General features: G+C 41.5%; 1 protein-coding gene across 17 annotated transcripts in view; it reads right to left on the bottom strand.

The window, feature by feature from the left end:
- The window catches only part of NCOR2 (nuclear receptor corepressor 2), a 429,457-nt gene that overhangs the window by 114,634 nt on the left and 290,672 nt on the right, over positions 1-24,151 (bottom strand). For all 17 annotated transcript variants that reach the window (XM_075833601.1, XM_075833585.1, XM_075833675.1 and 14 more), the window contains one exon: positions 1,364-1,506. In XM_075833601.1, coding sequence (XP_075689716.1) covers positions 1,364-1,506 — 143 coding nt within the window. The remainder of the gene's footprint in view (positions 1-1,363; positions 1,507-24,151) is intronic.

The raw sequence follows: 24,151 nt of genomic DNA, 5'->3' as shown, positions 1-24,151 counted from the left end.
GGAACCTTATTTCTCTGTCAAGTTCCTACAAGACTCAGTTTCAGGAGCTTGCAGACTAAAATGTCTAGGTTTAATGTTCTGCTGACAATCTACTATTGCCAGACCGGTTTGGCCTATTCCATGTTAATAAGGGACTCTTGACTGATAACAGTCAGCAGAACACTTACCAAATGCCTATGGTCAGCTAAAGATTCCACCTACGATCTATTTATCCAGTAATAGGACAATTTATGGCAATATGCAATTTAGTGCAGGTGGACAAGGCTAGGGCTCTTGGTCGCAAGCGACAATGCAAAATTGTGGCATTACAGTGACAAAGAAATCCAACCATGTCAGAATTCATAGGATTGTCACATAACCTTTTCTCCCATAGGTGAACAATGGGGACCCGTTAATGCGGTGATTTTATTACTACTCACGTGTGACCAAATGTGGCCGTGGAGCCTTGGTCTAAAGAAAGAAAGAGACTAAAACTTGAGCGCCGTGAATGGTCCTTGCACAAAGAATACAGCAATCTAAAATCCTCTTTTTAATAATAAATATAATTTCTGTAATGAAACAAACTTTGTTACTTTAACTTTCGAATAAATGAATGGAGTTGAATTTTCAGCGTCCGTTCACCTGTACTGGGATCACTTGCCTGAGTTAATGGCTGCTCCGGATGTGTGCTATTTATATACATGTTGTAGACTGGCCTAAAAGCATCTAAAATACTTCTATTCAGGGACTGGAAAACGGCATCAAGATGCAGAGCGTAATTCCATTCAGTTACAAGGTAATGAATGCCCTGACATGGCTCCTTATCAGAAAACCGCTTTTCATTTATTTATTTGGTCTTTAACCAAATCACAAGAGTTGGAAACATGGACTCTACTTGCATTTTAATTGCTTTCTTGTTGCCTAAAAAGGAACCTGAAGAGAAACCGACCGGGAAAACAGCCATGCACGGACTGAGCACAATGGTTACTATGGTAAAGGTCTCCTTCACCTTCTCAGTTCCAGCATCTCCCTGATGAACAAACATGGTCTACATTATAAGCACAGATTTAACTAGTCTGCTGCCGGAACAAGTTAGCAACTTGTTATACCCAGATGTTTTTGGGAGGTACAGTGGTAAATACTCATATATATGGGGTATTAACCGGACTAGGACAAATTCTGTCAGGAAGTGGTCCCCATGTTTCTGACATTCTGGGAATGTGTAGTGTCATCTTCTGTCTCCAGCAAGTAGAAGACCGTAATCATAAGACACATTAGGTAGAAAGTGCTTAATGCTCGAGGACCGACTAGTTACGGAAGACAACAGGGATCCTTAGCCTTGTAAACTGTGATGGAAACCTAAAATATCACCACAGATCCTTACCATCTTCAGTTTGTGCTGCTGTAGGATGCTGTCTAAGTTCTGCCTCTTCTTGTAGTTGAAGTAAAAGTTCTTGCACTGGGACACTGTTTTGGAGCCCACCATTCTCGCAATGGCAGACCAATTACGGCCATATTCAAACAAACCTGAGGAAAAGAAAGAAACAGAGAATTGTACAGTTAATCATTGAAAAGGACAAAACAGTGTGAAATGAAGGATTACTACGTCATTGTTAAATCCCAGACCTTGGAAGGAAGCCTGCTGATATGGAGAGTGAACGCTAACCCTGTGTCACTGGAGTAGCAGCTCCATCAGTCACCAGCCTGACAAGTTCAGGGTAAATGTAGGACACAGATCAGGCGCTATTAACCCCTCACACTTGGCTTCTTTTCATTACTTCAACATAACGTTGTGTTTACTTTTTTCCCAACAGCAGCTATAAAGGTTATGTAAACCTTTGAGCGCTTTTTTTTTTTTTACTAAAACAATGTATTATGGTGTTCTACGCAACTTCATTTTTATTTTTTATTAAAAAATGTTGTTACTTTTTGAGATACAGCTTCAATGTATCCTGGATACATAGACGCTGTATCTTGCGCTCAATCCACCTGTATCTGCACTCAAAAACAGGACCTGACAGATTCGGGTTTGAGCGCAAGGTACAGCTTTTATATATCCAGGATACATAGAAGCTGTATCCCAAAAAGTAAAAAAAACTATTTTTCATTTAAAAAAAACAAAAAACTATAAGGCTCTGTTCACACGGAGTTTGTTTTTGACGCGGAAACCGCGCCAAAAAACTCCTCAAAAATGGCCCGAAAATGCCTCCCGTTGATTTCAATGGGAGGCAGGGAAGAAGCGACATGCCCCATCTTCGGGCGTTTTCGCCTCTGACCTCCCATTGACTTCAATGGGAGGCAGAGAAAGCGTATTTCGCGGCGTTTTATGCCCACGGCTCTCAATGGCCGTGTGCGAAAAACACAGCAAAAACGCAGCGAAAATCGGTATGCAGGGAGAGGAAAATCTGCCTCAAACTTCCAAACGGAATTTTGAGGCAGAAATTCCGCCTGCAAAAAACTCTGTCTGAACGTAGCCTTAAAAAGCTGCTTATAACAGCATAATTTTATTTTTATTTTGTAAATAAAACAGTGTTCAAAGGTTTACATAGCCTTTAATTTTCACATCTCTTGTGCATCTGCGATGGCCAAAAAAGGGACCCACATAAAGAAGTTTGCACCCCATAAAGGCGCTGATGCTAAAAGATCAGAGAGCACAGAGCAACCCCGTGATACAGCTACAAAACGTCAGCACATTCTGATTCTTGGAGATTGACAAGTATCTAAACTTACAGAAAAAAATCTGTATAGTTTATGGAAACAACAATATTGTTTTTTGCTTGCCTGTGTTGACGCCTTCCCTTGAGCAAAGTCAGTAAATGGTAGGGAGAGTGAGTCTAATGATCGGTAAATAATTTGGCATCAAAAGGGCAGAGGGTTAACATCACCCACAACATAGAAGCTCTAGTAGCAGCTTACTTCAGTATATATTCTACAAGTACAGAACCCCAAAATTGGATTCTAAGTTTATAACGCATCAGCAAAAATAAGAGGAGAGAGGAGAGCTCCATATTTAGCCAGAAGATGTATGAGACATTATATGTTTGATAATTAAAGGGGTTGTACAGCATTAGAAAAACATGGGCGCCTTCTTCCAAAACAGTGCTTGTGATAAGCGGAGAGGACCACGGTGTGTGTCCAAAAAAAAGTGGAGCATGCAGTTTTATCTTCATTAAGACTGCAGGTCATAGCCCAGTCAACACCAATGACAGTGTGCATAGAGAATAAACTGGTGCTGGGACCAGAATGGTCGGTCATAAGATGATGTGATCTGCTGTAATGGTGGGCCTTGGAACCAATATATTATTCATCACTATACAGTTTATTAAAGTTTTACTTTTTTACTTTGATTTCTGATATTATGAAATAGGATTTAAATCATGGGAAAAGCCCTTTAATATCAATTGAAAATGGCAATTCCAGGACAAGGAAGGAAGAAAAAAAAAAAAAAAGGAGTGCCATCTATAAAGCCAGTTATATAATCAAACGCCCACCAAGTTCAACCTCTTACAAAACATAGCCCTCCTATGCGATAGGATCCGTAGGGAAGAAGTTACTTGCAGTGACTAAACAAGCCGAATAAATTTAAAGGCTATGTAAACATTAAAGTTTTTGTTTTTTTTAATTTAACAATCAATCACAGTGTTTTAAGCGACTTTTTTAATTGTGTCTTATTAAAAAAATTTTTTACTTTTTAAGATACAGCGTCTATGTATCCTAGATCGATACAAGCTGTATCTTGCGCTCAAACCCAAATCCGTCAGGTCATCAGGACTGACTGCTTCGGTGACGGCAGGTCCTGCGTTTCTCTGACATGCAAGATACACCTGTTAGCGGGTCTATAACTTCGATTTGATAGATAACAGGTGGATTTTGAAGTGTCAGAGACACGTAGGACCCGCGGTCACCGAAGCCGCCAGTCTTGCTGAACTGACGGATTCGGGTTTTAGCGCAAGATACAGCTCCTATATGTCCAGCATACATAGGAGCTGTATGTCAAAATTTTTATTTTATTTTTTTCTATAAAAACCATTATAAAAGTTGATTAAAGCACCATAATGCATTTTTTATTAAATGAAACAAAGCGTTCAAAGGTTTACATAGCCGTTAACTCCATACTTTTTTCTTATCGAATCTATCGTATATAAAACAGTTCTTGGAATGAATAGTTCAATCGTTTATTCATTATTTTGACTGTATATATCTGCAGATATTATTAACCCCTTGCTGCTGCAGTCATTTTTCATTTTTGTTTTTGCCTTCACACCTTCCAAAAGCCATAACTTTTTTATTTAATGGTCAATATAGCTGTATGAGAGACTGTTTTTTTTTTGTGAAAAAAGTTGTTGTTTTTCATGTCACCGTATTTCTTATACCACATAATGTACTCAGAGACTTGGAAAAAATTATTTGTGGGGTAGAATGGGAAAAACACAGCGATTCCTCCAGTGTTAACTATATTCTGCGCATCAAAATGATTACGACAATACCACATTTTTATTAAATTTAGGTTTTACTACTTTTACAAAGAAAAAAACTAAAATTAATAAAAATAAAATTTGTTTTCTTTTGCCAGACCTATACTATAACGTTTACATTTTTCCGTCGATTGAGTGGTGTAAGGACTTTTTTGCGGGACGAGCTATAGTTTTTATTGGTAAAGTGACCAAAAAAACAGCAGTTCTAGGGTCTTTTCTTTTATTTCTTTATAGAGTTCACGATGTGGGAGTGTGTTATTGTCATAGTTCAGACTTATTGACACAGCAATACCAATTATGTTTATTACTTTAAGGCTGGATTCACACGACCATGTTACGTCCGTAATGGATGGAACGTATTTCGGCCGCTAATCCCGGACCGACAAACACTGCAGGGAGCCGGGCTCCTAGCATCATAGTTATGTACGATGCTAGGAGTCCCTGCCTCGCTGCAGGACAACTGTCCCGTACTGAAAACATGATTACAGTACGGGACAGTTGTCCTGCAGCGAGGCAGGGACTCCTAGCGTCGTACATAACTATGATGCTAGGAGCCCGGCTCCCTGCAGTGTGTTCGGTCCGGGATTAGTGGCCGAAATACGTTCCGTCCATTACGGACGTAATGTGCTCGTGTGATTCCAGCCTTAGGGATAAATGGGAAATATTTTTTTTTATATAAAAATAAAACAGTCCTAGGGGACTTGAACTAGTGATTTGAACAATATACTGCAATACTTAAGTATTGCAGTATATGAATAGTAGTTACTCACGACCATGTAATCATTAAGTGGCCAGGAGTCATCGTGAGCACAAAAAAGCTAGAACGGGGATTAGGGGACCCCGTTCTAGAGATAGGTGCGGGTCCCAGAGGTGGGATCCGCATATATCTGACATTTATGACATATCCTGTGGATATGTCATAAATGTCTTTCATGGGAAAACCCCTTTAAGAGGCCTTTGTGGCCTATCACTACAACTATCTCCTTTACTAAAACTGGTGTAAGGTTCACCAGTCCTAGTATATGTGAGCCATCATGTCTTAAACCTAGCAAGTGAAATAACAGCTTATGAGATCAGTCAAACAACTCTATTAGGTTAAGAAGCTTAAATCTCAGTGTAAGTGGGTGCACCTGAATTACTAATACTTAGATCTCGATGGTTAGGATCAGCCACCAGGCTTAGTGCAAGGACAGGAGAAGCCTGACAAGCGTTTTACACTGGCCAATTATTGGGCAAACGAACTTTTAAAGAACACTCGTTGCCGATAATTGCCCTGTGTAAACAAGGCAGCGATCAGCAGATGAACGAGCTCGTACAACAGCTGATCGTATCGTTTTAAATTTGTCAAATGTTATCGTTGTCGGCAGCACATCTCCCTGTGCTCGTCCCCATACTAGCTCCTTGTGAAAGGAGCAAATCGGTGTAAAAGAACCTTTAGACAATGAGGCTGCTACTATGAAGCCTATGTGTTTCTCACAGGGTAGTCACAGTATTGTGAAACGACATTCTCCCCTAATGTATATACTGATTGTCACGATCCGTGGGTATGTGGACCCACTAGGCCGCACCGCCGTAGCGGAGTAGCAGCTGGCCAAACAACAGTCCTAGTACAAGAGTACCTTTGATAGTCCAGACAGTAATGGAGGCTCGGCACAGATGAACTTGCAGACACGAGGCGTGGTGTATATGAGCAGATGTGACAGGTGGCACAACACGACTCCAACAGTCTAAGGTACAGGAACAAATGTAGCACGGGATACAGGTATCAGGGCATGGGGACAACGGGAACAGGATAACACTAAGGGACCATTTGCTAAGTCTAACATGGGTAAACACAACAACGCTCAGGCAAGGAGTAAAAGGGGCAGGGCCCTTCTTATAGTCCAGGATGAACAAGGCTAATTAATGATTATTTTCATATGCGTGCGCTGGCCCTTTAAGGCAGAATTGAGCGGAAGTCACAGATCCATGGCTGTGGTCGTCAGGAGGTGAGTAATCCTGAAGGTCCGCGGCCATGGACGCTACACTGATTAAGTGGGGCCGATTTTCAAGGTCACAAGGTAGCCTCTTTCAACAGTGTTTATTGTTTAGGTCTGCTGCCAAATCTAGCGCTGTTGCTTCATGAACTACGCAATGACAATCTGCCAAACATTAATGGAGATATCAAGCCGAAGTACATACAACCTCATTGTTTAGTCTTAGACTGACAACTACACTATTAATGGACATCAGTCTTATCCTACACTCTGTAATGCTTAGAAAGGACAAGGAGACTGTCGCACTAAGTGACTATACACAAAGCTGCTAAGTCAAGTCAGTAAATGTTCAGATCATTCACGATTTTATGTCTTTTTATTATTTCCATTTTTCAAGTTTTACCAAGATTTGAGGTTTGTAAGGGTCCATTAAAATAAACTTTTGGGGTCAAAACAATGGAAATCAATAATTTAGGCTGATTATCTATGTATGTTTGTAAATGGAAAAATACAAATAAACTTACTAATTGATGCAACACATTTAAAAGCTTGAGAATTTGTCTCTACTGACCACTATTACATTTGTAGAAAAATATCATTACACAAAAGTTTAAAGTGGAGCTCAATAATGAGTAATCCAGAACTTTGCCGGATTGTGGTATGAAAAGATCGAGATAAAGTACTGGTGGGACCAAGTATATGTTTACATACCTCAGAGTGGGATCACAACCTGCTATATCCAATTTTGTGTCTACAGTATAGTATAGTCCACACATGCTAATATAGTACAAGTTTAAAATAAGGGCTACAAGATGACATTTAGTCATGTGCAAGTCGCTATACAATCAAGTAATTACCACAACGTTTCCATATAGGAAACAAGGTAGCCAGTGACCTAACCTTGTTATCGTCACAAAACGTCTTGAGAGTTGTATTTTTTTACTGGTCACAAGGTCACCTGTGGTCACCCCGGGATTTTACCATGGTTTCGGGATCGAATGTGACCATGTAGCCCTTGACTAATAGAATAACTACTAAACTGGCTAAGAATAAACAGTGTAAAGACAATTACCGGAAAACTTTCCTGTTAATTAGATTTGCTAGATTCTTCTTCGAACAATCCTACAAGCACACATCCACACAAGGATTTTTCTTTTATGGTGTTTATAGCCCATTGGTATCATATATGGAGTTTGGGGCCAAACAGATATGTCTTCCCTGAAACATCTATGACATCTTATAAGCTGCATGTCACTTCATATCTTCTTTTCCTACTGGCCTTCCATTCTTTGGTAAGAGAAGGTAGGATTTTCCTTTGCTAGTCCTCTTTTGCTCTTCCTGCAACACCAGAGGTGTTTGGCTTGCTAGTATTCCCTCCTTAGACATTACATGCCCACTTTACAACATGCATGTTAATGGGGAACTTAGAAGAGATACCTGCCAGCCAAATAACTGCATACCAGCAATTTTAGGCCTCATGTACTCGCCTACCGATGGAGAATGCTACGGAATCTGACAGAAAGAATCCCTGTTTATCAGAGACATATAGAGGCACAGTAGCACCCCATAGAAGTCTATGGCTGCCGTAGTAAGGACCTATATAAATTGGAAGTTGTACAGATGGATAATATGCTCGGGTGCATGAGACCTTAAAGTGAATGTGGTCCGACCAGCTGTACAACTGTACAAAGTACAGTACCATTGTACAAAATGTACACAGTAACCGATCAATTGGGATACCAAGTACAATCTTTTTGTATACAGACTTTGCCCATGGACATCTTACAAACAAACAGTGGCATATGAAGCCACAACAATGCAAAATATACACTATTTGTGTGATTGTCTAGTCATGCAAGTTATATTCTGTTTCATCATCCTAAAAACTTTAACCTGTTTCATGCTATTGGGAAAATGCTTTAAAAACAAAAAAGCGCAACAAAAAAATCCTAAAAATTCAAAACGCTGTGTTGTAAAGAAAAAATTCCACTGGAAAAAAAACGCCCACTGTCCTGCTACATTCTGAGTTGTGCCTTATTTCCTTACCTTCAGCCAGTTACCGTGTTTCTCTCTAAACACACATGCCTTGTGGAAATCAAACGCCGCCATCTCTCATCACTAATCCCCATGCTTTATTCACAAGTACACAACACACAAAGGGGAGGATCTTCACATTTCACCCAGGGAGGTTGTGCGCTTGTAAGAAAAGTAGAAATCTGAAACCCCAGCTTGAAGATCTCCCTTTCGATTGCTAAAAACAATTTCAACAAAATAACTGATTACCAGATCACCATATGTTGTAGGCGGATTATCTGAAGAACGTACGTAATTTAACAATCCGCGATTGCAAATTTAAATCTTAAAAGACCATACTCCCCATTGTCCTCAGTTGACCTCTGAAACTAGTAATGTACACAAAGCAGTAGTTATATCATCCTACATCGATATTCAAGAGAGAGCTGCGATTTCTGACACACATGGTTGTCACATGGAAAGCAATGATGGAGGTTATCACGAGGACATGGCCTAACCCCAACTATATTCTGTATTTCAAATCCATCCATGAAAGAAATTGCTACATTGATCCAGTTATTCACTCATTTTCAATTGTAATCCAGCTAGAGGACACTATAAGAAAACCTTTGTGTAAATGAGCCTATAGATTATACATCTATGTGAAGGAAGTGGTGCCGGAGCTCAAGCAACTGAACAAAGGTTCTAAACATATAAAATGAAGTAAAGATTTGACATATGTGCAGAATATGACCTAAAACAATGACAAAGAAAGTGTTCCAGTCATACCTGCTGCATAGAACCATGGCCAATATCAAGCCTACTACCAGTTTGATTTATATTTACACCACTAATAGCATCAATGAGAACATAGCCATTCCAAAAAATGTCTCGATTGACGTCTGATCTTACATATTAGAAGCCTCAGGAGGTGCACATAACGCAAAGGGGCCCCATAGCAAAAAAAGTAAATAAATAGTCCCGTCCCCCCCCCACAGAAATGTGGGTTATGGATTTCACACCTTACCATCTTATGCTTATAAAAATAAATATATACTGTATTAAGAACACTAAAACACGACCAGTAATTTAAAAGATAAATATAGGTAAGCTTTACATTTCCACCACCTCAGGCTTATTGGTAATATCTCACTGTGGTGTATAGGAAAGAGCCCAATTCATAGCTAGTGATCAAGTATTTGTGTACAGGGCAGTATAACGTGAAAATATTAATAGCATGATTTGTTGCAAGAAACTCTGCGACTGAAAATCTGTTCCATACATCTGGATGGCGTGGTTTCTGTAGTATGTGCATGGATTTCTGCAAGCTCCATTCAGATGAATGGGACAGTGGCAGATATTTCTGACAAAGGAAAGTAGAGATAAGCGAATCATGAAAAATGTGCACGATTTTTTCCACAGGTGCATTTTTTTACTACAGAGCCATATTTGCTGCAATTTTTACTGAGAAAATTGCCCTTCATCATAAAACAAAAAAAAACCCTACAAGAACACAAAGAAACCAAAAAATGGTCCCCACTGGTTTCGTATTTTAAAAGGTACACAACATTTGCTATATCTCAGCCCCCATCCCCCACAAACACTCCAAATGTCTTGGTGGATTGTTTTAATCTTCGTAACGCCTCATACATGCATTATATATTTCAATGATGATATTCTATAAATCCCTACCTTACCGCAACCTGAACACTATTAATTGCCTATAAAAATGGTAATGGACTATCTTCTTCGGACCCAAAAGTTCTTCTCTTTTGTTAATTTACTTTCTGCAAGATTGTAATATTGAAAATTAACATGGTTTAAATGTACCACCCTTTAAGTTGGTGGACAATTGTATGCATAACTATTTGTAAAAATAATAAGATTGTTCATTTACACCATTGTAAAAAACAAAAAAACAACTATACCATATTTATTTGAATGATTTGAAATTATATGGAAATGTAACTTTTCATTATCCCCTAACCATAGAATCACATTAGAAATAAAAACCTATTAGGAACTTTAATATACTTAAAATAAGCCCATTCATTTATATTAAGAAATGGTTGCATGGAGGGGTGGAGGCCACCATGACACCACCACAAAGTTCTGATATTTGGAGATTAAGTGAAATCACGCCCTTAGGTCTTATTATTCAAGTCTGTGTTTGCGGTCTGCGTTCACTTCTGTATTAAACCTACCCTTGAGTAAATGACCCTTTTATTTTTGGTCCTAAAGCAATGATATTACACGTCTGCAGAAACGTAACACAAACGTGGAAGGTCATAACTGGAAACGGCAAACAGCTAAGCAAAGGTAATTTTATTCTTTACATCTCCAGATCTAACTATCTTCTAATTACACAAAAACTGCCTAATAAAATACAGAAACGTAAAACTGAGAAATTGTATATATAAAAAAAAATATACAATAAATCAGAGATGGTTGAAAAGCTAGAAAACAAAAACCTGCATTTTACCTGGAACTGTGCTTGAATACGCAGGCCACTCATCTAGTTGCCAAAGAAACACGATCGGCATAAACATATTTTTAGAAAACAGCATCAATTTTTACCTTCCCAAGGACATGCTACATTTACAACATAAAAACAACAACTATTTCGGCCAATCGGACAGAATTTTACTTTTATTAATAAATAGACTTTCATTTCCACAAAACATAAAAATCATTCCCAATGAAGAGAAGGGCGTCCCCTGTCTTTCTATGACCATAAAGTAAAATGTGGTTTCTTTTCTCAACATTTTGAGATACAAACCAGTTAAAACGATCTATAAAATGAACTTCTTTAAACCACGGCACTTTTATACTTAAACTCAGATATCTCAATGCCCTGTCTGGCATAAGACAACCCTCCCTTCTTTGATGACAACTTGCATTTTATTAGTATTAACGGCAAAGTTTTATAAAATATCTTCCAAGTCACATCTCCGCTCTGCGACTATATCCATCGCCTTATACGGTGCAATCATTCGTGATTTCGGCCTGATCAATGATGAACTAAAAGTCTACAACTACATTGTGCAGTTTCCTCAGACGCAGGTGAAAGTCTCCCTATATTATGGACTGTGGCCGCCCCAGACTGTTGACAAGAACATTTAAAAGGACGGCCTACTTTTTCCTTCACTGTAATGTAGACTTCCCACTGAGACAGATTGAAGTAAGCATCCACCAGCGAGTGGGATGTTAAACCAGGTCACTGTCATTGAATCCTTCTGATGGACGCCCAGAAGTTGTCAGGAACACATGTTCCGTCCTCTGGGGGCTTTTAATCTGCTTTTCTCTCTGCCGATTCTCCTCGCTCCCTCCTCCTCTTTAGCTTTTTCTGTGTAAAAGTCTCTTCCTTCATATTTTACATCTCTACGACAACCGTCCAAAGAATTCTCAGTCTCTGCATCTCCCCCCTATCCACCTCCTAAAGGCTTTAAACGCTTTGCTTCCTTTCATATTACTCATGGCACACTTCAACAGAAATCATTTTTCTAGCCAAAATCGCTCTTCTGTAGACTCCACTTTTAAAAGCCCTTTAAATAACAGTCGACCCTTTTTACACCAATTCACGCAGCATGATTTCCATCTGTCAAATACATTCACTCCTGGACTATTGCAAGTTGCAGAAACCCAACTTTTGTGCACTTCATTCGATGAGCTTCCTTCCACTTACCTGCCTCCCGCTGCAGCTTGCCAGGATGGGGGATAATGCAGTTTTAAGTCTCTGTATTCGTTGCTGCCAAAGAAAATCTATGTATAGTGGAGGAAAAAGGCCACCAATCGAGGAGATAACAGCACTGCAGATGCGCAGCTTCTGCCAGCTGGGGGACTGATACTGTTGCTATGTGTAGGAGTCACAAAATGAGTGTTAATCGCTCTCTTGTCTGACCTGCAGGCTCATCTCATCTGAATGTGACCTCTAGACAGAACGCTAATAGCAGAATGTGTGGCATGGACCCAGGTTGTCAAAGGGTGCGGCTATCTTGGCACCAGCCTTCCTTCTCTCTCACTTTTTGCCCCCCCCCCCCCCAACCACACACACATACACACACTCTTCGTCCTCTGCTCTTCCAGATCTGAACAGGATCCAACATAACAAAGCTTTCAGTCTCATTCGCAGCGAAGGGGTTATTCAAGTGTATTAAAGCTCTATTTTTCCCCTCGCTCTCTCCTTCCCTGCAGAGAAGACATGGATATCTTAACTACTACACTGTGAGACAAGGCACACAGAGGAGAGACTGTTCAGGGCTATGCGTCTACAAATTATATTAAACCGTACATTATAAAGACAATTACAATCCAATTAACACCAATTTATCCTCCATATAAAATATTTTCGTTAGCATCATCATATTTTCACCAGGTTTGCATGAGTACATTAATACTTTACAATGTTTTTTGTCTCTTTATTAGAAGTATTTCTACAATTTTAGAGCATTTCTATAACATGCACTATTGCTTTCTTCGAACAGAAGGGATTTATATAACTCAGAGTGGGCAGTGCCATGCAAATCATCCCTTTTCCCTCAGTGGCCAATGATGCAACCAGAACTGCTGTGAGAGAGCACAAGATATGATGAGTTCACAAACACGTAAGTGCCAAAGACCAGAAAAAATAAATCACAAACAGACACTGGGTTGTACGAATGTGTAAAACCTAAAAGAAAGAGAAATTAAACTTTTCAGATGAGTAAATATTCTTGGGTTCTTTAGAAGACATAATGGTCCACCGAGTCTCCAAATTTTTTTTGTCTGAATTCTCCCAGAGCCCCATGAACAGAGAAAAGAAACAGACACTATAGTTTTTTTTTTACTTTATAATCTGACATTTACTTAGGGCTAACTACAAAAATAGAGGGTCACCTCAAAATATCCACCTTGCCCTCGGAGTTACTTGAAGAAAGACAAATGTCCAAGTTCAACCTTTCCTAGATCAATTATACATTACTCATTGCTAAAATATTTATAACCCTCAATGCCATTCATCAGTAAATAAACATCTAGCCCTCCTTTAAAAGCGGACACAGTATCTGCCATCACTACCTCTTAGGGTAGGGCATTTTATAGTTTGACTACTGTAACTGTAAAGAACCCTTTCCTATATTGATGTCTGAAACGTCTTTCTTTCACGGCTAATGAACGTGCCGTTACTTTTTACAGTTCTTGAAATGGATAAATCATGTGCTAGTTTTTTTTGTATTGACCACAAAGATACATGTAAATGAGATCACCTCTAGGGTGCCTGTTTTCTTTGAATAAGCCCGATTTTTCTAGCCTCTCATTGCAAGAGACACCTCCGATTTCATTTAATATCCAGTTGCCTGCCTTTGAGCCCTCTCCGATTCTCCTATATCCTTTTTTATAAAAGTGGTCTCTTAAAGCCTCATGCACATGACCGTAGCCATGTGCACGGCCGTGATTTTCGGGTCGGCCGGCAGCGGACGGTCAGCCGCAAGCCGCCCGCAAATCGCGGGCAATGCACATGGCCGTGGCCATTATTTTCAATGAGCCCGGATCGCAGAAGACGGCCGTAATAAGACATGTCCGTTCTTTCTGCGGTGCGGGCTCCCGGGCCATGCACAGACCGTAAAAACTACGGTTGTGCGCATGGCCCCATAGAAATTAATGGGGTCGCAATTCTCCCGTGGATTTTTGGGGGAATTGCGGCCGCAGAAGCACGTTCGTGTGCATGGGGCCTTAAGGAGGACCTATCTGCTCTACGGTCTGTTTAGTAAATACTTGTGTTTCCCATAAAATATCACTTCTGGAGCACCTACGATTAGAACTCTGCAGAATAAAGGTGGTACATGGTTCCTTCCTTATAAGCTAAACCTATCCCACTGGTGTATTCAAAGTGCTTCTGTAGTTGTGGACAGGGGGGACCATGTTTCACGATGGATATGGCCAAGGATTTGCAGATTTTGAGCTAGAAAACACAACTTTAAATATTCTGTTACACAAGCAGAGGTATCTGAACACACAAACTAATTTCTTATATTTTCTATCCACTCAAATTGCACTTTCCAGATACAAGAAAACAGGCAGTATATAGGTTGGTCTTCTAAAAAGGCAACCACAACTTAGTACACTTGACACAAAATGAAATGTATGGATTCCCCATTTCTAAAGGTTATGTAACGGTCTTCTAGGAAACATAATCCTTCTATCATCTCCTTTTACCTCCGCTTTCATGCCCATTCTCTATATAACACGTAATGTGCTTTTTTTCATCGCAATCTTTTATCAATATGCCATTTTCCACTGTAGTGAGTAACTTGACCATAGCTCAAGTTCTGTCTGCAATATTGAATGAGGGAAGAAATCTTTTCCTGTTGTAAAGCCAGCGGCGGGTGCCACTCCTGCTGGTGGTCCCCGCCGCCAGGTCCCTTACCCTCCTTCTCTCCAGCATGGCCGCCAGTGTCTTCTTCCTCCCTCTCCTCACGGCCAGACTTGTCTTAGGACAAGCACGCTCCGGGCGCCTCTTAAAAGGCCAGCGTGCGCAATTCAAAACTCCACCAACCAATTCCTGTTTGCTCCTGCACGATTTAAGGCACCTCCACAAATCACCTGGTGAGCAACTTTGGTGCAACCTAGTTGTGACCTGGAAAAGTTCCTGTTTGCATCCTGATTCAAGTCCACACCTTCTATCCGCTATCAGCCTGTATCCAGCTATCCGCTACCAGTCTGTGTCCAGATATACGCTGTGTCCAGCTATCTGCTGCCAGGCTGCTGCCTGCTACCAGTTTGCATCCTGTTATCCGCCATCAGCCTGAATCCCGCTGTCTACTGCCAGTCTGTATACAACCACCTGTGTCGAGCCTTAAACTTCCTGCCTATTACAAACTCTGTGCTGTGATCCGCATCCATCTGCCAAGGTACTATCTCTGCCAGTCCCTGTTCTCCTCTGTGTGCTATACCGTTATGGCCCGCTGAGCCCGCCGCTACTCACAACGGGACCACCTCAAGAGGTAACGACCTGGGAGTCTCCCCACACGGAAGTCCAGATCCCTGTACGGGGCTTAAATGGTGGAGACCGGAGGCCTACATAGGTATCGCCCTTAGTGTTAGCCCGAAGTCAAACCGGTGGAGTAGCATAGTGGCTCCACAACCTGCTGATCATAACACCTGATAATCCAAAATGAACCATCTAAATCACTTGAGTCCTTTGCTCAAATACTACAATATATCCAAACAAACGAAGACCAGAATAAAATACTTCAACAGGGAAATCCTTTTGTAAAATTCAATGGTCACTTCAAGTCCAAATCCTATTTGCTATGTGGATCGTTGAATTTTTTTCTAAAGCAAGAGATCATAGCTGTACATTAAATGAATCCATGAAAGGGGGCACCTTTACAGGGGAGTCGCTAGCAGCGGGCCTTAAGGGCCCAAGCCCTGGATCCCCAGTGACTACCACATTCAGGTCGCAGCGGTCGCAATTGTGACCAGGTCGCAGCTGCCCGCACCACATCTGGAAAAGTTAAGTAACGACACATATTTACCCATCTTCCTTCCCGAGCACAGCGGAAGTCCTGACGTCTTCTCGCGTCATGACGTCACGCTGCTGTGCGCGGCGGATGACGTCACGACACTAGATGGTGTAGGGACATTCGATGCACCCGGAGCCGAAGAGGAGGTAAGTGTAACGTTACGGTCTGCTGGGGTCCTGTATCTCAGCCTGCCTTGTGGTAAGATTAGATATAGGGTCTAAGAGACTGTGTCACACATGTACCCTGTATCTAAGTCTACCACATGGCCCAAGTCTGATGGGCCCTGTATCTAAGCTTACCACATAGCCGGGTTAGATACAGAGCCCCAGCAGACAGTAATCTTTTACAGTATAAGATTACGGTCTGCTGGGGCCCTTGTAGTAGGTTTCGATAAATGGTCCAAGAGACAGTATCACACATGGGCCCTGTATCTAAGCCTACCACATGTGTTACTAACAGGGCTTTTTTTGTTTGTGTGTTTTTTTACTGGTTCGGTCAGCGGACTACGTCGGATTCAAGGACTACATCGATGACTGCTTTTTTTATTTTCAATAAAATGGTTAATGAGGGTTGTGTAAGGGGGGGGGGGTTGTTTCAATAAAATATTTTATCTATGTTTTTATATTTTCTTTTAAACTTTATTACTACCGCCTTAGGAATGGCCACTGGCTGATTGACAGAAACCATTACTAAGGGGGGGCTTAATGTTAGCCGCTGCAGAGGCGAACACTAACCCCCATTATTACCCCGCTACCCACCACCACCAAGAGTACTGGGAAGAGCCGGGTACGATCCAGTACCCGACCATTTGTAGTGATAATCCGGGATGGGGCGGCCGCAGGCTGGTATTATTAGGCTGGGACAGGCCAAAAACAGTGGCCCTTCCCACCCTGGTAATGCTAGGCTGCAGTGTCCTATCTGGCTGGTTATGAAAATTAGAGGGGACCCTACGTCATTATTTTTTAAATAAGTAATTGGAAAAAACTACATGCGCCCCCGCCACTATTTTTCATAACCAGCCAGATACAACATAGCAGCAGCAGCCTAGCATTACCAGGGTGGGAAGGGCCACGGTTTCTGGCCTTTCCCCAGCCTATAAGTACCAGCCAGCGGCCGCCCCACTAGCCGACCATCAATACAGATGGTCGGGTACTGGATCGTACACGGCTCTTCCCGGCACCCCTGGTGGCGGTGGGTGCCAGGGTAATAAAGGGGGTTTAGTGTTAGCCTCTGCACCAGCTAACACTAAGCCCCACCTTAGTAATGGATGCCGTCAATCAGCCAACGGCCATTACTAAGGCGGTAGTAATAAAGAAAAACGACAAAAAGGGGCATCAAAAAAATATTTTATTGAAATAAAAACCCTCCACACAACCCTCATTAACCATTTTATTGCGAATAAAAAAACCATCATCTAAGTATTCCTTGAATCTGATGTAGTCCAACAACCGAACCTGTAAAAAAAAAAAAAAAAAAAAAAAAAAAAAAACACAATTTTTTTTTTGTAACACATAAAAAACCAAAACATTATTGTTACCTTTCCTGGGTCCAGCGCTGGAGCCGCAATGTCAGCGAGCTGGGCCCTATATCTAATCCTTCCTATCATGTGTGATACGGTCTGCCAATCCTATCTATAGCTATAGGGTCAGAGTGCTGTCTCATAAATAAATATATACATATATACACATATACGCAGACACATTTCTTTTTGGGTGTGAACATATGTTAGTACAAGGATACTTACTGCTGGGGCCCTGTATCGAAGTCTATCATGTGGGATACGGTCTGCTGGGGCCATGTATCTAAGCCTATCATGTATGATACGGTCTGCTGAGACAAGGTAGGTATGTGGGACTACCTACAGGGGACTGCATGGCACGGTCTACAAGGGGGATGTATGGCAGAAGGACTGTGTGTGGAACCACACAGAGGGTTGTGACATTATATACAGCATTGTGTGGGGAACTCTCTAAAGGTGTCTGTGATTAGAGCCCCGAGACATAACTTTGCTTGGGGTCCCAGAAATGACAAATTTGCCCCTGAGGGTTAGTACAAGGATACTTACTGCTGGGGCCCTGTATCGAAGGCTACGTTCACACGAGCGGGACAGATTTACACGCGTAAAAAATGCGTGTAAATCTGGTCGTGTGCATTGCGTATGGCGTGTATTTTTCATGCACTTGCAAGCACTTTTTTTTTCAATCTTATTGATGCGTGAAACACAGACAGCACACGGATGTCGTCTGTATGCAGTCCGTGGTTTTCACGCACCCATTGACTTCAATGGGCGACTATGTGCGTGAAAACGCACTAATAAAGGACATGCAGTGAGTTTCACACAACGGACACTCGCTGTGTGAAAACTCACGCATGGGTGAATAGCCCCATTGAAATCAATGGGTCCGTGTACTGTGCCTTATTTCAGTGCACAGCCCATGGACGAGAATCACGCTAGTCTGAATGAGCCTTAAAGAGGCTCTGTCACCACATTATAAATGCCCTATCTCCTACATAAGGAGATGGGCGTTATAATGTAGGTGACAGTAATGCTTTTTATTTTTTAAAAAACTATCTATTTTCACCCCTTTATTAGCGATTTTAGATTTATGCTAATGAGTTGCTTAATGCCCAAGTGGGCGCGTTTTTACTTTAGACCAAGTGGGAGTTGTATAGAGGAGTGTATGACGTGGTAGTTACAGCAGAGGAAGCGTAATCTCGCGAGATTACGCCGTAAATGACAGGTTACAACGAAATTACGCTTCCTCTGCTGTAACTACTACAGACAGAGTAACGAAGTGCAGAGATTGTGAATAGACATCCCGTGAAATGTCTATTCACTGTCTAAACACTTTAGTATTGTTAATGTGTTAGTATAAGACAGCAGATAGCGATCTAAAAGGATCCCTATGCGCTGCCTAAATGAATGGAGAGGAGTGCATGATGCTGATTGGTCCGCGTCCTACACTCCCCTGTACAACACCCACTTGGTCTAAAGTAAAAACACGCCCACTTGGGCATTAAGCAACACATTAGCATATATCTAAAATCGCTAATAAAGTGGTGAAAATAGATCGTTCTTTTAAATAAAAAGCATTACTGTCACCTACATTATAGCGCCCATCTCCTTATGTAGAAGATAGGGCACTTATAATTTGTTGACAGAGCTTCTTTAAGTCTATCATGTATGATACGGTCTGCTGAGACAATGCATCCAATTCTTTCCAGCGATGTAGGTATAGGAACCTCAGTCTTATAGATATGCTATCTCTGATATATATGTAAAAAGAAAAATATTTTTCGGGGCGGGGGGGGGGGGGGGGGATAAATATATGTCTCTGGGCTTGTGCCCCTGATCTTTTAAGACCCTAGCAACGCCCCTGCATCTTTAGTAATTCTTCAAATTAATATAAAAGCAGATTAACACCTACAGGAATGTTAGTCTATGTCAGAGGATCGATATATCAGAGAAACTTTCACGCGCACTAACAAAAAGTCTATACTCGAATACTGGCATTGAAAGTGTTAATATAGCTGCTGATTCTGGCACACAGGCTGACAGTCGTCACCCACCAGCTGTAACATGCTCTGTTCATCTCCACGTAACACACCTGTTTGCCATAGATTTATTGTGGTAGAATACTGGACAGGTCAGGGCAAGTAGGGGGCAGATATTTGCCATGCCAAAGAAACAAAACTTGAGTCATCTGGAGATTCCTAAAGCATGCAATATAAATAAGATAAATCCAATCTGCAACAGGCTGCTGAACCAGCAAAACGCTTCATTTGTTTAATCAAATACCTTTATGGGCCAGCACAGAATTGCATCCTGTCCAAAGATTTAATAAGCAGATGGATGGCCTCCACCCAGGATGCCACATTTTATTCCGCCGGTACTCTTCCAAGTAAAAGTCTTTGAATTTCTGTAAGTTTGGACGCATTGATCTCTCACTGGAACTTTACACTCATGTGTGCACAGGCTCGGACTGGCCCACCAAAAGTACAACAATCCTCCGGTGGGCCCAGGCTCTAAAACAATCAAATCCAGCGAAAGATAATCCCATTTCGTACGGACGTTTCAGCCAATCACTTGTCACTAGGATGAGTTGATTCACAAATATTAGAACCTATTGATACATCCTGTGATCAATAACACAAATTTATGATACAATTAAAAGTGGACGTGAACGTGTTCTGTATAGACGGAGGGTGGACCCTTAGAATTATTAACTCTGGTGGACCCATGAAGCCCGAATCATACACTGGCTGTGCAGACCAATGAGCAAAAATCAACGCATACATTTCCTTTTAATATAAAAATTTGAAAAATTCCTACCAAACCATTACAAAAACAAACTGCTATTATTCCTATTACTCTTCTGCCATCAAAAAATAAACTATATGATATGTATGTGAATAATATGGAACATGACCTTTAGGAGCCATTGATCAAGCAATCAGTGTTTTTTTTTAATGGAGTCCTCTCTGTGAATCAATGTTTTTATATAGTGTGTTGTTAGTTCGATATGTCAACCAATAAAATGTGATATTTTTAGATAATAGCATTTGACTTTCTTTTCCGTGCACTGGATATTGATATTCGATTGAGTTGTCTATCGGTTATGTGTGGGGGACTTAAGAGTAGTACCCAGCCTTAACTACGTATGTTCTTGGTAGTATTTTCGATGGTAATACCTACATACAGTACATAGCATTAGTCGGCATGATCAATGAAACACATTAGGCCTCATATGCATATGGCCATATGCAGGAATTGTGACACATGGTTCCCGAATGTGAAGATCGAGGAATACTTTGGATCCATACTATACCTGAAAATACAATTTACATGAAAGCACGTGGATGAACATTTGCACGCATGTTTTGCACAAAAATTTGATACTTTTTTCAATCTTACATCGCTTTCGCCACTTGTCTTAAAAGTGGGAAGGTCTTAGCGGGAGGGATCAGGGCCAGGTACGGCCCAAAAGATTTAATATAGTTTACGCCAAAAATTGTCTGAAATGATAGCAAAAAAACGATGCCATATATTTTAGTTTATGGTGCACGGACAGCCCAAGATGCACCAAATTTATTAAGTGGCATACACATCTTAGTCCAGAAGGCTTCTCTTTAGAACTGAAACGCCATGCGCCATAAATTCCCCCCATAGAGCATTTTAATATATAAAAAATGTGGATTCTCAACATCGATAATACTTTTTGCAAATCATGGGGTAAGATCTGCGGTAAATCCTCATCAAAATCTGCGACGTGTGAACTCAGCCTTACAGTGAGTTTTAACCAAACCAGTTGTTTTTCCCCCATTTTGAGAAACAAAAAGATCACTGTATAATAGAAAGTTTTTCAAATTTCTATTAAAACTTTGTGTCAATTATTCGCCATTTTCAAAATCTTTGCTTGTTGTCGGTAAATGAGAAAATCCTGACTTAGGTTTCTTTCACATTACAGGATTTAGGTTCGTTTTTTGCTTTAGTATTTGGAAGCCAAAACCAGGAGTGGGTCCAAAACTCGGAAGAGGTACAAATCTTTCCATTATACTTTTTCTCTGTTTATGTTTCACTTCTGGTTTTGGCTTCCAAATACTGATACAAAATACTGCCATGTGAAAGTAGCCTCACGTCAGGAGGCTGAACACCGGTATTGACTTAGTCCCGCATGCAGGAATAGGTTTTAAATTATTGTATCCCGTCTAGGCAATTCTCAGTGAGCCAAAGACATAAGCAGCACAAATCTGCCTCGTTTGGGTATGTTCACACGAGGGCGTCCGTTACGGCTGAAATTACGGGGATGTTTCAGCCTGAAAACATCCCCGTAAATTCAGCCGTAACGGCATGTGCAGGCGCTTGAACACCGTGTCAATTACGGCCGTAATTAGCGCTGCTATTCATTGGAGTCAATGAATAACGGCTCCAATTACGGCAAAAGAAGTGACAGGTCACTTCTTTGACGCGGGCGTCTATTTACGCGCCGTCATTTGACAGCGGCGCGTAAATATACGCCTCGTGTGAACAGACAAACGTCTGCCCATTGCTTTCAATGGGCAGATGTTTGTCAGCGCTATTGAGGCGCTATTTTCAGACGTAATTCGGGGAAAAAACGCCCGAATTACGTCCGTAAATAGGCCGTGTGAACATACCCTAATAGTTTGCTACACTGTATCAGTGTAGGTAGAATGTATCACTTTGGAGTCTAATGAATCTGTTAATCTCACAGACCATTGCCTAGACTGGATACAATTATATATTATTGTACATTGTGTGAGTGTCTGAGATAAGGAAAACAGACTAAGTATCACTGGTGTGACTACTGGATAATGGGTGGTGCTGTTGTGACTACTGGGAAAGTAAGGGGTCTGCTGTGACTATTGGAAAAGTAAGGGGTCTGCTGTGACTATTGGGAACGTAAGGGGTCTGCTGGGACTATTGGGAAAGTAAGGGGTCTGAGGAGACTATTGGGAAAGTAAGGGGTCTGCTGTGACTATTGGGAAAGTAAGGGGTCTGCTGTGACTATTGGGAAAGTAAGGGGTCTGCTGTGACTATTGGGAAAGTAAGGGGTCTGCTGTGACTATTGGGAAAGTAAGGGGTCTGCTGTGACTATTGGGAAAGTAAGGGGTCTGCTGTGACTATTGGGAAAGTAAGGGGTCTGCTGTGACTATTGGGAAAGTAAGGGGTCTGCTGTGACTATTGGGAAAGTAAGGGGTCTGCTGTGACTATTGGGAAAGTAAGGGGTCTGCTGTGACTATTGGGAAAGTAAGGGGTCTGCTGTGACTATTCGGAAAGTAAGGGGTCTGCTGTGACTATTGGGAAAGTAAGGGCTCTGCTGTGACTATTGGGAAAGTAAGGGCTCTGCTGTGACTATTGGGAAAGTAAGGGGTCTGCTGTGACTATTGGGAAAGTAAGGGCTCTGCTGTGACTATTGGGAAAGTAAGGGCTCTGCTGTGACTATTGGGAAAGTAAGGGCTCTGCTGTGACTATTGGGAAAGTAAGGGCTCTGCTGTGACTATTGGGAAAGCAAGGGGTCTGCTGTGACTATTGGGAAAGTAAGGGGTCTGCTGTGACTATTGGGAGAGTGGGGGGCAGGTCTGATCACTAGGGAAAGTGGGGGGCAGTTCTGATCACTAGGGAAGTGGAGGGGAGTGCGCAGGACACATTTTTTACTACTAGAGGGGAAGACTGCTGTAACTATGGTGGTGAACTCTACGCTGACAACTGGAGCAAAACCTCAAGTGATGTTCAATGCCGATGTTGTCGTGCAATGTGTCATTGCTCGCTCCTAACTATTGAAGCTGGCTGTTAGACTTGATGTACAGAATCGAGGATCAGCTGCTACAGAGCTTGGTTTCCAGCAGGCTGAGCTTCCTGATCGCAATAAAAAGGTTCTAGGACGCTACAGTAGACTTAAGAGGGTTTTACACTGCACGATTATCGGGCAGACAAGAGTTCATAGAACGCTTGTTGACGATAATCGCCCTGTGTAAACAGGGCAACGATCAGCAGATGAACTAAGAAACGCTCGTTCATCTGCTGATCGTTTAAAAAAAAAGTTAAATATTATCGTTGTCGGCAGCACATCTCCCTGTGTAAACAGGGAGACGCGCTGCCGACATGATAACTTATGGGACGAGCGATCGGAGTAACGGCCGTTCGTCACCATCCATAGCTCCGCGTGACAGGAGGAAGCGAGCGCCGATCAACGATGTCTTATTGATTATCGGCCGGTGTAATAGGGCCTTAAATATGAGCAACTGTACCATACCCTCTTTGAAATGGTTAGAAAGCGATATTTACATTTTTGAAAACAGAATCCCCAGTAACTATTATGGCTTGTGCACCCCATCATTATACTGTAGAGATGCAGGGCAAGGATAAAAGCCTTACACACAAGGGGACCTGGTTAGATTTCCACCTAGCATAGTGTTTGGGATCTGATAGAAGCCAGCAGCACTTTCCTCGGAGCTGTCACTGTTTATTCTACACATCAGGGTGTTTGTCTAGGAGACTGCTTGCCAAGACTATGATCCCTTCAGCAGACTGCAGCGTTCTCGGAGGTGCTGTGTTACTCATCACATATCACGAGTCATCTGCTCTCTAGAACATCACATAACAGAAGACATGGTTCTATTTGAAGTGAGCAGTTCTACTCTGGGAATATTCATAATGAAGCCTTCATTGCAGTTAAGAGCAACA

This window comes from Rhinoderma darwinii, chromosome 1, assembly GCF_050947455.1.
Source record: "Rhinoderma darwinii isolate aRhiDar2 chromosome 1, aRhiDar2.hap1, whole genome shotgun sequence".
NCBI lineage: Eukaryota > Metazoa > Chordata > Amphibia > Anura > Rhinodermatidae > Rhinoderma > Rhinoderma darwinii.
This window is presented reverse-complemented; position numbering and strand designations above follow the sequence as displayed.